Raw genomic sequence first — 15,100 nt, forward strand, 5'->3', positions numbered from 1 at the left:
GGGAATGAGCCTTTAATATAATAGCTGTGAGGGAAGGAGGAGGCAGGCCGTGATTGACAACTGTCAGCCACGGAGATGTGGGAGGGTCAGCAGGAAGAGATATAAGGTCCAGTGTAAGCCCGCCACATAATAAATCAGCATGTATAAGAATCAGAATCAGAATCAGAAAGGGTTTTATTGCCAAATGTTGAGCAGGTTTACAACATTAGGAAGTTGCTGCGGTACTTAGTGCAAACATACTGTCATAAATAACGCTTAAATAGACATAAAAATAAAAATAAGGATTAAAAGTGCTAAGTAGATAGATATATACATGAGTGCAGGTGGTGATCAGTGCCAAACATGGAATGATGCAGTGAACACAGCGTAGGGTCATGTGTTTCTGGTTGGAACAGTCATACAGTTATTGTTCATGTGTCCAACAGCAGAGGGGAAGAAACTGTTCTTATGGCGAGAGGTTCTGGTACGAATGGACCGGAGCCTCCTGCCTGAGGGGAGCAGGTCAAACAGACTGTGTCCAGGGTGAGAAGGGTCAGCTGTGACTGAGCTGCACGCCCCAGTGTCCTGGAGGTGTACAGGTCCTGCAGAGATGGGAGTCTGCAGCCAATCACCTTCTCAGCAGAGCGCACAACACGCTGCAGTCTCTGTTTGTCCCTGATAGTGGCTCCAGCGTACCACACGGTGATGGAGGAGGTGAGGATGGACTCGATGATTGCAGTGTAGAATTGCATCATCGTCCGTGTTGGCAGGTTGAATTTCTTCAGCTGCCTCAGGAAGTACATCCTCTGCTGGGCTTTCTTAATGACGGAGGTGATGGTGGGCTCCCACTTCAGGTCCTGGGTGATGGTGGTACCCAGGAAGCGGAATGAGTCCACAGAGGTGATGGGGGTGTCATTCAGGATGATGGGGGGGAGTGGGGCTGTGTGCTTCCTGAAATCCACAATATAAGTATAATAACATAAGAATATGCTAGAATAAGTACATTTATTGTTTTTGTGGTATATATTAAGAATTTGTTAAAACACACATACAGCTTCCCACTTCCTGTTTGTTGGAAATTTGTAGAGAGTAGTAAACTCTGAACTATCTTGGAGGAGGTATGGGTGGACTATTTCAGGAGAAAGACTGGAGAATAAAAAAAAAATAAAAATAAAAAAAAATATGCAAAACTGCAGCTAATTGTGTATTAAACAAGTCACGAGACTAAAGTGACGTCCTAAGTTTAATCGGCAGTCCAACTGCTGTTGAGTCAGTTTTAGAAACTGACTTTAAAGGTTAGTGCTAATGAAAAATAGGAAGAAAAAAATATATCAGAATTTCTTTTTTTTTTTATTTTTTATTTTTTTTATAACAAATAGGACAGGGGGAATGAATGAGAGAAAGAGGGGGAGAGAAAGAAAGAAAATCAAAGGGGAGAAGAGACGGTGAGAAGGGGGGGGAAGAGAGAGAGAAAAAAAAAAAAGAACTCCTGGGTCACCTGTATGGAGAAAAAAAACAAACAAACAAAAAAAACAAACAGAGGAGACAGCAAACAACAAAGAGCAACATAATAATAGAGAAAACAAAGCACCATCACAATAAACTAGCTAGTCATAGATATCAATATTTACTAAATAATAAACGATATTGTGCAGCACACGCAAGATAGACAGCGCACAGTGTGCTTTGAGGCAGCAGCCAAGAAAGCTTTAGTCCGCGTCTGTGAATACCCATGTGTGCATACCTGTGTGGATCAGCATGCTTGCATTCCAAAGGTTTCTCCATGTAATGATCTGCTAGGGAGTGTGGGGGGGCCACAGCCCCGTCCTCCAGGGTGTGAAGCGGGTATGGAGGAGATCAAAACTCCAGACATCCAGAGGCCCCCAGAACACAAGAGACCATGGAAGACCAACATATATCAGAATTTCAGAAAATAGGGAAAAGCTGACTGTGCTGTAAAAGACAAACTTCCTCACTTTGGAATGAAAAAGAGAAAACCAAAATAAACTAATAGAGTATTGGAGTTGGTCGTTGATTTAGTCAGAAAATTGTGTGAATTGCATGAAAGGATAAAGTGTGTGTGTGTGTGTGTGTGTGTTTTCACTTTTAAATGCTGGTCCCTTCACAGATGTTGGAACATTTTCCTTGAATGCATCGTTTTCCTTTCTCCTCATTTTTGCTCCAATCGTTCTTCAAACAGAATTACACATTAACTCCAGGAGTCAAAAAGTTGATGATAAATGCTTTTTAATATCACTCTTCTATGTTACACACAAATACAGCTGAGAGTACACACATATTCCAGAGAGGTATGCAAAGAGTAGGCACCATCAATGTCTAACAGACTACAGCACAAAGACAACACATGCTGACAGGATGTCACAGCTACCAAACTTCAACTATAATAAAACACACAAATGAATACATTCAGCTAACATCGTACAACACTGGACAAGCAGTTGGACAGTGAACGTGAAATAGTCATGTGCTGAAACACGGGTACATGCTTTTTAGTTACAGTACTGCTGGGAGGCTACACTCTTCCATGGAAGACGTGACTGGTCAGGAACAGTGACAGGACTCGGGCTTATCTGCAGTTATGCTGGCTTTTGGAAGGAGGGAATGTAGTCTAGCTCTTGTTAAAGACAGGCCTCAATTATCCTGTAGTGACCAAACACATTCCCAGTTTTCTCATAATCTGCGGTTAGTGGAGTACATGTACTACTAGTAAAAATAATAAAATGAACAGTACTTGTTATGCGTCCTACAGTTTACACTTTACATAAAACAGCTCAGTGCCTAGTAGTACTTGTACAAGTGATACAGATGCTACTGGTGAAGAAAGAAAAATAAAGACATGTAACAAGTTAAAGGAAAAACAAGTGATGAAATAATTTATTAAGGGGACGCCAACAGCCTTAATCCTTGGCACTGATTCCCACTCTCTGGAAATGGACTAATGGCAGACCATACTTCTAAAACACATTCCCTCTCTTTTCAGGATCAACAATCTTTCCCCTTAAAAAGAGAAAAGTGGATCAAACCCATGGAGGCAAAATACCTCCACAGCCCTCAGTTGGGGAGTCGCAGGTTCTGCTTTTTCCTTTAATTTGTCACACATCCACAGTGGACCATTTCAGCTCCAGTTAGCACAGGGTGAACTGGAAGTGGTTGAGGTTGTACAGGGATCGTTACTGTAAAGAAATAATGCCACAGTGCACAGTGAGAAGCTACAGGGTTCGTCTCTGGCTGCCGTACCACGTGCTGAGCTACGGACGAAGGTAGTTTGGTTTAGCGAGGGGCATCCGGAGCAGCGATCTTCTCCAGACTGGGCTCCATTCCCCAGATTTCCCGGGCATACTCAGAAATGGTGCGGTCACTGGAGAATTTTCCACAGCCAGCAATGTTGTGAATCACCATCTTGGTCCACTCTTTAGGGTTCTGTTAACATAGAGAAGGCGTCACAGGCCAGGTGTCATTTATTGGACAATACTTGTGTACATGACCTCACTAGCAGCAGAGCATACCTTGTAGAGCGCGCTGACTCTCTCCTGACATCTGATGTAGTCTTCGTAGTCAGCAAACACCTTGAACCTGCAGGACATAAAAATGTTTCAACAGTGAGCTGCATTGTTCACTCTTCAGCTCGTGTCTAACGCCTGGGAAAGTCAGTCACATGTTTGCTCAGCAATGACACGACATCACTGGAGCCTACAGTGTGAGTTAGAATGCAAAGTACTCACTCGTGAGTTTAGGGACCACCGTGCGCTCACCTGTCATGGTGCATCAGCATGTTCACGAGGTCTTTGAAGAGGCCAGGCTGGCTGGGGCTGAAGAAGCCTCCTGCTATCTGGTCCACTGCCTGCTTCAGCTCGGGGACACGGTTATAGTAGGACACGGCGTCGTAGCTGAGGACAGAAAAACACAGAGATGCTAGCTGTGCTCCACAGGACAGAGCAGACGGTGGATGGAAGTTACTCCTGTGGTTTCCATGGCAGGGCTTTAAAAAGCACAACATCCCAGGTGGAAAATACTTTTCAGTTTTATTATTATGTGATGATACTGTTCAGCTGCCGTTACATGGTTAAGTTACTTTAGCTAACTAGTTGAGCAGAGGCCTGGGAGCTCGAGGCTCCTGCACAGTATCTTAGCTGTTCCCAGGACTGCGCTCTTCTGGACAGAGATCTCCGATGTTGTTCCCGGGATCTGCTGGAGCTACTCGCCTAACTTGGGAGTCACCGCACCGAGTGCTCTGATTACCACTGAGACCACCGTTTCCTCCACCCTCCACATCTTCGAGCGTAAGACGTCCGTGGCAGCAACAGACGTGTGGAGATCAACAATGGATAATATGGAGTGCAGAGAGAGCACGACCAAGCAACGATTAAAGCGTGGAAGTAATCACATTACTTTGAGTTTGATTCTGTAAAAAGTGACAAAAACATCAGCGTCTGCTGTTCACGCTGTGTGGGAAGAAAACTTCTTTTTACAGCGAAAAATTAAACTTCAACTCTGAGCGAGCAGCGAGCACGCTGCCACGGGAATGTGACATTCACACAGAAACCCCCGGATCCTCCCACTGACAGGACAGCTGTGGGCAAACCTCCACCCACCCCACTCCAGCTAAACAGGTGACAATAGATTTAAGAGCTGCTGAGTCTTTGATTTTATTTATTTTCTGCTGTTTTTACTCGCATCTATTTGAAAGAGTAGAAACCCAAAACATTATTTTATCTGCTGGATTATGCAGGAAATAGGTTTAAATGTTAAACACATTTCTTCCAGTCAAAGATTGTTGCATATAATTACATTTTTACTTGATGCATAAAGTTAAAAGATAACTAATAAACTAATAAAACAAGTTTTAAAGAGACTTTTTCATTTGATTCCGTTTAATATGATGGATTATGCAGAAAAAATAGAAATGGGCTGAAAGGTCTGTTGCCTTATACTCGGGTTGTGTATCATGTTATTAAAAAAAAGTAACTAAGCAATAAAGTAACTACTTGCTCTTAGATCCACTGGCTGCTGAGCATTGCATCTTTCTCCCATATGCTCTTCCAGTATTGCTCCGCTCGCCTATGGAAAAAAGCCCCCAGCCTCAGTGGTGCTGTTCTCATATTGTTTGTCAGGTATACTTCTTCAAGCGGCTGGCCAAGGCTGTGAATCTTTAGCAGCTGTTTCCAAGGCCTCAGGTATGGACACTTTGCTGTACTTCTTAGTTACCTTTCTGCAACTGAAGTTGGCTAACATCCCTCTATGCTACCTAGATCTTGGCCTCTAGTCTCCTTTTGGTTGTTGTAGCCAAGCATCTCACTTATCCCTGATGTTGTGGATGTGTACACACACACGCACGCACGCACACCTCTGAACCAAGACCATTTTAAAACTCACCCCTTCTTGTCCAGAGCCTCCACATCGTGCACCCTCATACCAAAGATGAACAGATTCTCCTCTCCAGCCTCCTCTGCCATTTCCACGTTGGCACCATCCATGGTGCCAATGGTGAGGGCGCCATTCAGCATGAACTTCATGTTCCCTGTGCCCGAGGCCTCAGTACCTGCTGTGGAAATCTGCTCAGACAGGTCAGCCGCAGGGATGACTGTACAGAGGAGACACACGGAATACAGTGGAGTCAGCTTTATGTGCTACTGTCCCAACAGAGAATGACCCAACATAAAAGATCAGGTTTATCCAGCTGTAGTGTAAATAAGTGATATTATACATCACTTATTTACAGTAAGACAGTCAAAAACTTATTACTCTTCTCAGCCAGTGTGACGCGGTAGTTCTCCAGGAAGATGACTTTAAGGCGATCTCCCACCACGGGGTCATTATTAACGATATCTCCGATGGACGTGATCAGCTTGATGATCATCTTGGCAGTGTGGTATCCTGGAGCAGCCTAGAAACGCAGAAGGCACATGCTGGGAAACCAAGAGGCTCACCACACCCTCAAAGTTCAAAAACAGGTGTTAAATTCGTAGTGGCTAACAGCTAGCTTCAACTCGTCCAAGACGTGCAGCTCAACTCAATCATGCTCAATTTTCCTCCAGAGGTGCTTCTAAATCATCACAGTTTCATAGCCTGTCCTGTCACAGCAGTATATAAACTACAGGTGAATAAACACTACTGAATGAGGTTAGTGTAGAAGAAGAAGAAAGGTCCTGCTTGGTGAGACAGATGTCTACAAGCAGCTTCTCTGATGCAACAACATCCATGTGCAGACAGATGGACAGCCATGTTTATGACTGGCTGTGTCAAAGTGGCCCAGACACATACTAGATAAGGCTGGATTTGATGTAGTGTGAAGTGCAGTGGGTGTGGGAATAAACTGCTTCCATGACAGGCTTTCTTCTGACCACATTAAACTTTTAGGAATATTGCTGCTCACCTTTCCTCCAATCATGATCGTTCTGGGTGTCCACTGCTTGTTGGGCTCGTTCTTAATGCCTGATCAGAGAGAAAGACTGTTTGTTTGCTTGTTTGTTTGTTAAACAGAAGACAAGTCTGGATTCAGAGTTAAAGCTCAGCAGCACCCACGGTTGTACAGTGTGATGATATGCAGGCAGTTGAGTAGCTGCCTTTTATACTCGTGGATCCTCTTCACCTGCACATCAAACATGGAGCTGGGGTTGATCTTCACCTTGTAGTGCGCTTCAAGATGCGCTGCAAACTTCATCTTGTTCTCCTGAAAGTTCAGACAGAGGGTGTAAAAAGAAGCACGCAAACAGAGTGCATTTTACTTTTGGCATTTTAAGCTCTCACTTGTTTGATTTTGGCTACGTCCCGGATGAAAGCGTCATCATTCACAAAGTCCAGAAGCTTCTTCAGCTGGTCCAGGTCACGGATGTAATCCTCTCCAATTTTCTGGAGGTTAAGCAGGTGAGTTAGGCAAGATCTCTACAAAGACTTACAACGTTCACAAATAACTAACCCACCTCAGCGATGACCTCAGCCAGACCGGGGTTGCACATGACCAGCCAGCGCCTGGGGGTGATACCGTTGGTCTTGTTCTGAAACTTCTGAGGGTCAACCTCGTAAAAATCCTTGAACCTGGAAGGAACGTGGAACACCAGTCAGAGAAACTTCCAAACATCTTTGTAAGATGTTATGCAGCTAGATTCCTACAGGTTTCCTTACACAGTGTTTTTGATGATATCTGAGTGGATACGGGCCACTCCGTTGACTGCGTGAGAGCCCACAATACAAAGATGAGCCATGTTGATTTTCTTCACATCTCCTTCCTCAATCAGGGACATTCTACATATGCGGTCAGTGTCCCCTGGGTAAAGCTTCGAGATGCGCTGAAGGAGTGAAGATAAACACTCTGAGATTACTCACCGCTGTGCGTATAAAACAAAATGTTTCATTCTTCAAGAACGAACCACATTTTCTCTGCTCACAAAGCTTTTCAGGCACCTTATTGCCTGAAAAGCTCCAATATTACATCCTCCCCTCATACCTCCAGGTGCCTCCTGTTGATCTCGTAAATGATGTCGAGGTGTCGAGGCAGCAGGTTTTGGAAGAGGTCCACGGGCCAGCGCTCCAGTGCCTCAGGCAGCACGGTGTGGTTGGTGTAGGCACAGGTTCGGATCACAATGTCCCAGGCCTAGACACAGAGGCCAGAGCCACAGGCAGCTAGGTTAGCATTTAAGAAACTGTGCTAAAGAAAATGTGAACCAATGTGAAAGCACTTTTTTAGCTGATCAGTGACTTGGTTTGAGGTTAGCGCTAAGGACACAAACAAACAATGAGACTGAATCCCGGTCGAAGAATCCTAGAACGTCTATAAAATATGGTCTGAAAACTGCATCTGTTTTAATGGCAGGTAGCGACTCCTAATGCACCTACTTCTTATTTGCAGAGCTCATTAAACGTTTTCCCAGTGACTTTATGGTCTCCAGCTCAGTTTGAAGTCTTGAATACACCATTAGGGTCCCACAGACTCACTACAGATGCACACTGGATGGAAAAGTTAAGAGTTTGCGATGTGATACCTTCTCCCAGGGCACTTTCTCAATGTCCACCAGCAGCCTCATCAGTTCAGGAATGGCCAGAGCAGGGTGGGTGTCATTCAGCTGGATGGCCACCTGCACATGGAGAGAAAACAGAAAACTCATGATCATCAGTTTTAGGAGAAATCAATAAGAGAAAGTAAAAAACAAAAGAGAAGCAAATAACACAGAATGACAGCAAGCTCACCTTGTCTGGCAGTGTGGAAAGATCTAACCGCACAAACTCTGTGGAGCCAAACTTTGAGGCTTTGAATCGACGGATGATGTCCTGAAGAGTTGCAGCTACGACAAAGTATTCCTGCTTCAGACGCAGCTCCTTCCCTTCAAAGAACTGAAGGAGAGTATGAAGAGCTGTTACACCAGAGTTCAATGCTTACAATCAATCTGCTGCCGGTACACCCGCTGACATTATTATGGAAGAAGCACAGAAAAAGAGAGCAGCTCAGGAGGAGGAAATCATCAGGTTAGTCCGTGATTTGAACCAAGGGAACAAATCGTGGCAGGAACGGCCTGATATTATTTGTATCTCACTGCAACTTTACTGTATAAAGACCTAACATCTCCAAAATGTCAGGAGTAGTTGGTCATTACAACAAATCAAATCAAATCAAATCACTTTTATTGTCACATCACATGTGCAGGCACACTGGCACAGCACATGCGAGTGAAATTCTTGTGTGCGAGCCCCACAAGCAACAGAGATGTGCAAACACAACAACACAAACGAGCAAAATACAAGAATGGCCAACCTGAAACTAATAAATATATGTACAATATATAATAGTGTATGCATTTCTGGATGTGTTCGTGAACTAAAAATCAAGAATGTGGGATACTGTTTGCCCGTGATTTGGAGAGCCCAGCGCTGCTCCTGACGGAGGGAAAACCAATTCTGCAGGGGAGACCTACCTCGGCACTTGTGGAGGTGAAACCAAAGGGAAGATATGCTTCACCATATTTTCTAGTCTTTGGCTTAGAATGAAGTTGGTTTGGAAACATATTCAGCGATGCTTCATTTCCTGCTTTGCGTTTGTGTGGGAGCCCCGTCAAAAACCTGTCCATTATGCTAACAGCGTCCAAGCGTTCCTTTTTTTTTTTTTTTCCTTTCATACCGTGCCCCTCCCCCCTGCAATGGCTTAGCGCCCCCCCCCCCCCCTAAGAGGTGGGCCCCACACTTTGGGAACCTCTGCACTAAGAGACGTTTTTGTGCCCTTTGCAGACCCTGTGCTTATTTCCAAGTCCCAAATGCAATCATTGCAGGAGTTTGGTCAATCTTAACTTTTAAAACACTGGATAGATAAGGAAAAATGTCACCTGGCACAGGGATAAACACACTCCTGAACCTTGAGGAAAGCTAGAAGAGTTGGAGCTGTTATAGCGGCAGAGGGTGGGCTGACATCATATTAAACTTTAGGGATTAAGAATGGGATGTCGCTGAAGTTCATACGTGTGTGAAAGCAGATGAGCAAATACTCTCAATGTCACGCACAGCACCATCCACTAGTTCATGTGAACGAAGTAAAGGTTCAAATAAATAAGAAGTGCAGCTGTAAATCCACTCACATTGTCGTTGGGGTAGAGCACTCTGGAGATGTTCTCAGCGAGGTTTCTATCGAGCACAGCTTGAATGTAGCCTCCAACATTAACTGTGGGACAACAGCAAGAAGAGCAGTCCATGTCTGCTGGTTCTACTTTTCACAGAGTGATGTGAGCAGAGGGCAGTACTCACAGTCTTTCAGGTTAAAGTCACAGGGCGCCTTTGCAGACCACAGCCTCATCGTATTAACTATGTTGTTTCTGTAGCCGGGGACTGGAGTGTCATAGGGAAGAGCCAGAACCACCTGGAACACACACACTTCATCATTTCTCAGTGTTTAAACTACAGTCTGCTGATTTACTGTCAGGGATGATGTCACAGACCACAGGACAAGCCAACTAGACTGAGATGGGGCTGCAGGGCAAATACAAATCATCCGTCCCAGGTACCATTACAGGGAATGTGAGGGAATACCACAGTGCAAGGTTCCTGGGTTCAGACATCTTCAGGCAAACTGAGGTGTTCATCGGGGAGACATGAAGAGCTGAACTCTCTAATCCTTCACATATTCCCGAGGCACAGATACTGAGCTGGAAGCTACCAGAAAGCATTCATATCTGTTACTGTTGTTTGCATTCAACCTTCTCTGATGCAGAGAACAAGTGACGGGACTCTCTCCACCCTGCATTCTTCTACTGCCATGGTCATTACTACTGCCATGAGTGTAACCACATCTGAAGATTACGGTGCATCTTTGTCCCACTTTCCCCAAATCACTGGGCAGACTGACGCCCCTCACTGAGCCTGGTTCAGACGCAGGGTTCTTACTTTAAAAAGATGTTTTTCCTTCTCATCGTCACCAAGAGCTTGCTCACAGCGAGTTTTCTGACTGTTGCCGTTCTCTCTGTATTATCATAAGGTCTTCATCTTACAATACAAATGCACAAATGTGTGATTTGGCACTGTGGGAAAAAGTCCTGCTTCACACAACATTACCAACCTTTCAACTGTATATCAGCTGTGCAACTAAATGGCACCTGCACTGGTTCTTATGTAGCATGTTTCTACTCTACCCGAGCACTCCAGGTACTTTATTACTCACCTCATTCAAACCAGCACTTTTTTTCTATGTGTTTCTACAAAAGTGCTACTTCACACTGTGATGGATACATCGGAGAGAAACTTGGGGTTAGTATCTTGCCCAAGGATCTTTGGCATGCTGACTGAAGCACCAACCTTACGATTAACAGAGGATCTGCTCTCCCTCCCCCTCGACCCCTGAGAGAGACTACAGACAGACACTAGAGACACAGGACTGACCTGCTGCATGCAAATGTTACTAATGCATACAGTCCCAGTGCATTTAACCTGATCCAGCCACTGTTTAACTCAATTTTTTAAACTACTATAACCAAAAAACGCGTGTATTAGATAATTACAGCAAGTTGAGGGGTTTGTCTTTACCCCGTATCCTCGTTAAACTGTAGTCTTTGTTACCCAATAATAATAGTAGTAGTAGCATGCACAATTAGAGGTGTCAAAGAAAATGTGACAGTCTCAGTACTTTCTATTAAGAGTATACAGTAACGACCTGGTACCAACCTGCGTGTCAACCCACTTCACTCCATCAGCTGTGTGCTCCACGCGGCCATAGAAGTGGACAGGGCGCATGTACTCGGGCCGAGCCTTCTCCCAGGGATTCCCATAACGCAGCCAGTCATCGGCTTCTTCCACCTGTGGAAATACCAGATGGCATCTTCCTGTTTAAAACTAGTTAAAATATGAAAAAAAAGTCCTTAAAAGTCTCATATTTGAGCACTTATATGCTGCTTATATGACAAAAACTACATCAGCAGACCGTCCTGTCCAAACACAACAAACACTGGAGTTTCAAGACTGTACTCTGACTATAACTCCATTTCCACTAAGACTACAGAGTGAACAGACGGTCCATCAAATTCTCTCACTTTGCCACGTTCTGTGCTCCGAATAATCCTCCTAATAATCCTATTAATGCTCCTTTTAATCAGCATCACCCATATCTTGTGTAAACAAACTGTGACGGGTCCATCATGCAACACCCTCTGCTACCATCACAGAGGGCGCTTTTGTCTGGCTAATCTTATTCAGTATGACTGTAGTGCAAAGGTGCTTTAAGTGCATACACAGCACCGGGTGAACATACCTGCCAGCCACTGACAATTTTCTGGTTGAAAATGCCGAACTCATACCGGATGCCATATCCATAAGCAGCCAGACCCAGAGAGGCCATGGAGTCCAGGAAACAAGCTGTGGAAACGGGAGCGCTGTTAGACACGGCTGTGCTTCACATCACCATTTGTCAGCAGCCAATCAGGAGCTCACCAGCCAGGCGTCCAAGGCCTCCATTGCCTAGGCCAGCATCTTCTTCAATGTCCTGCAGCTCCTCCATGTCCAAACCCAGCTAAAGAACATGAGCACACGCACAGTAAGGTGTGGATCAGCTGTGAGTACTGCAGGACAGAGCTGTTAATCACTCCTCCCACGTTAACGGCAATGAACATTAGAGCTTCACTGTCTGGCTGAGTGTTATTGACAGTAAAGCCAAGCTCCAACTAAAAATCTGTGAGTGTCTCCCGCAAGTGCGTCTCTCATTGCTATGGTTGTTTCCAAGGTCTCAGACTGACCTGGAAGTGCATGGACTTAAAAACTTTTGCGGGATCTTGTAAAACGACATCTTCAATTTTTTTTTCCTTCAAATTTTAATTAATAAAAAATTCATTAACACTAAAGATTCATTCATGAACTCACTGAAACTAAACTGAATTAAAAACAGGAAGTCAAAATAAAAGTAAAAACTAATTACAAATCTATAATATCTCTGGTCATCCCTCTCACTTTATTCAGCCATTGCTTGAGGATGTGGAAGCCTCTCTGCATCAGTGTGGGTTGATTTGATTTTGTTTCTGTTGGAAGCGTGCTGTATTACCCTCACCTGGTATGTGGCTTCATCGCAGGCATTCTCCAAGGCCAGGTTCACCATGGTGTTCTGCAGAGTACGGCCCATGTAAAACTCCAAGGAGAGGTAGTAGACGCGCTGCAAGAAAACAGAGCAAAATGGCTTTTTATTCCACTTCCACCTGATCCTGAGCTGCTGGTAGTTTGAATTTCCTTTCAGTTATTGCACTTTTACATCTGTATGCAAAAATATTTCCAAAGGCAACAACACAAATATGACTGGATGAAACTCTGAAACAGAGTCAGGTTATTGACAATAAAGCACACAGTATGCGCCCCATGGCCCGGCCACGTGATCTCTAGGACAAGACAGCAGCAGAGCAACTGCAGGCAATGACACCGTTTCACTTCAGAGAAGCAGCATTACAAGTCTGGTACAGAGAACAAAGCTTCTGACATTCTGATACGGCTCCAGCATGAGAAGCATGTGTAGACCGAAGTGACTGAGACATGCAGAGGTCAGCAGGGTAGGTCACACTGGCATGGCTCCTTCGTTCTTTGTCACAGCATATGTATCGTCTAACACTGACCTCCATGTCTGACGTCTAACTGAGCACCACTTTAAGAGTGCTGAGAGTCAGCAGCACATTGACTCAGTGTATAGAAATGTGACAGCTGTTCCAAGTGCACCACGCCACACGGTCACAGGAAAAGTCACCAGAGTGCAGCAGCTGAATGCAATGCTCACCCTGAACCTCCAGTTCCAGAGAACCAGAACTTCTTTACTGAAAATTCAACGAATCATCATCATCTAACATTTTGCATGCTTTGAAAAGAATCACTTCATACTTTTATGCACAGCAGATCAGCATCTTTTGACTATGAAGGCCTCCCTGAAAGCCGGTGTTGTGCCAAAAAGTGATTTCCAATGTTTCTGTGTATTTTTTATGTGTAATATCTTTACGTATGTTGGTAAATAGACTTCGGTGAACAGCGTTTACAAAGGGGTAATATATAGAATTAAAAGATTATCTGTTTTTTCAAGTATCTTTATAACTCTGTGTTATTGTACTCACATTATAACCAATCCGGTCCTTTATCCCCACTTAAAATATTTTTACAGAACTATTGTAATATTTGCTGCCATTTCTGCTGTCTTACTCTTACAAAAGACATTTTTAATGTTAATGAGATTTTTTTAACTGCATAAATAAAGGTTCTATAAAAGTCGCTGCCAAAAACTGATTGCGGCTTCTACCTTGTTACACGAATGTTGTTTGTGGCTCAATATGACTTTGTGTCATCCATGAGGGATGAATTTGACATATGTTTCACATATTATAGGCCAACAAGTTACTTATAGCAGTTTAAATACGAGCAATCAGTTTTTGGCAAATACCGGAAATCAGTTTTTGGCAGACAATCACTTTTTGGCACAACACCGGTCAATAAGCTGGAGGAGGACAAGACATAGCCGTCTGAACAACCAGGCTGGAGCACAGCGGGGTCTCGGGCCGTGGCAGTGGTATGCAGTCTTAGTGACGCAGTTATCAGAGCTGTGAGCCCGTGAGGGCAGCCCCCTCCTCAAGGAACCCCAGCCCAGTAGGTAATAAAACAGTGGCGAGCTGATCAGAGTGGGTACTAATGCAAAAGGGGCTATGCAGCAGCTCTGAGGGCTCAGTTCTCGCTGCCTGCTCAAGGCCTTTAGGTCATTTTGCGCTTTGGTGAGAGGAGAGGGGGTGGAGAGATGGATGGCGGACATGCGTTTACGTGAGCTATGTCTGGTTGGCCCCAAGCCCGCCCGTGTGGACGCACATGAGTGAGCGAGGTACAGCAGAGGTCAGGTGAAGGTGAGACAGCTGCGGATGACGTTGCGTAACATCTCACAAGAGCGGAGCTGCCGGGACACACACACACACACACACGACTCACGGTCAGAGCGAACGTGACTATAAATGGATACGAAGAGCAACGCTGTTACAAGCCGCAGCCATCACTGCTGACATCCGCATCACGAACCCGCATCCCCTCCCTTCCCCCAGGCCTCCGATCAGCTGTGCTCGACTGCAGTGCACCCGGTTGCTTACTTTGGGGTCCTTCTCGTAGTAATGCTGCTGCGTTCGGATCCAGCGGCCCACCAGGTGATCTCGGACCGTGTTTGCCAAGGCGAAGTAGTAGTCCCGTTTGGTGGCCACATTCCGATCCTTGACCAGGGTGAAATGGAGGTGCCGGTTGAAGTTAGTTTTTAGGTCCGCAACGTTCTCCACCCCGGCCAGGCCCCGCACCGAGATCTGCTTCCTCCTGTCTTGGTCTGTCAGCGGCTTGGCCATCTCTGTGCTCCCGGAGTGTGACCCGACGCGTCGTTGCTCTTCTTCGGCTCTGCGTTGAACACACAGCCGGAGCCTAGCGATGCTCCAGCCTCTTTAATATGTCACGTACAGCTGAGAGCGTCAGGACGGAACAGCCAAACAGCTTTTCCGGTCGACAGTTTCAAAATAAAACTCAGTATCATCAGGTGGCCAATCAGCGACTTGGAAGACTTTCGTCTTACTGTTCGGGTACTCCACGAAACTCTGTAAACAATACTTGTTCTAACTTCCAGTGTAAATGTGGCTACTTTGACTTAACC

The 15,100-nt window shown here is 45.0% G+C and overlaps 1 protein-coding gene across 1 annotated transcript; it reads right to left on the bottom strand.

Annotated features, from left to right (window-relative positions):
• Positions 1–2,254: 2,254 nt before the first annotated feature.
• Positions 2,255–14,891, bottom strand: LOC146637666 (glycogen phosphorylase, muscle form). The gene is made up of 20 exons (XM_085349754.1): positions 14,559–14,891; positions 12,509–12,610; positions 11,899–11,977; positions 11,720–11,823; positions 11,137–11,268; positions 9,727–9,838; positions 9,561–9,643; positions 8,185–8,328; positions 7,980–8,072; positions 7,445–7,591; positions 7,123–7,286; positions 6,921–7,035; positions 6,748–6,849; positions 6,523–6,670; positions 6,374–6,432; positions 5,743–5,884; positions 5,374–5,581; positions 3,753–3,887; positions 3,507–3,573; positions 2,255–3,420 (listed from the first exon to the last, which is right to left on the bottom strand). Exons 1-20 carry the CDS (start codon positions 14,799–14,801, stop codon positions 3,271–3,273), a joined length of 2,529 nt encoding a protein of 842 aa, XP_085205880.1. The 5' UTR covers positions 14,802–14,891; the 3' UTR covers positions 2,255–3,270.
• Positions 14,892–15,100: the final 209 nt, after the last annotated feature.

This window comes from Diplotaxodon limnothrissa, linkage group LG3 (assembly GCF_057381915.1).
Source record: "Diplotaxodon limnothrissa isolate DT_005_m linkage group LG3, D_limnothrissa_male_GT1.1, whole genome shotgun sequence".
NCBI lineage: Eukaryota > Metazoa > Chordata > Actinopteri > Cichliformes > Cichlidae > Diplotaxodon > Diplotaxodon limnothrissa.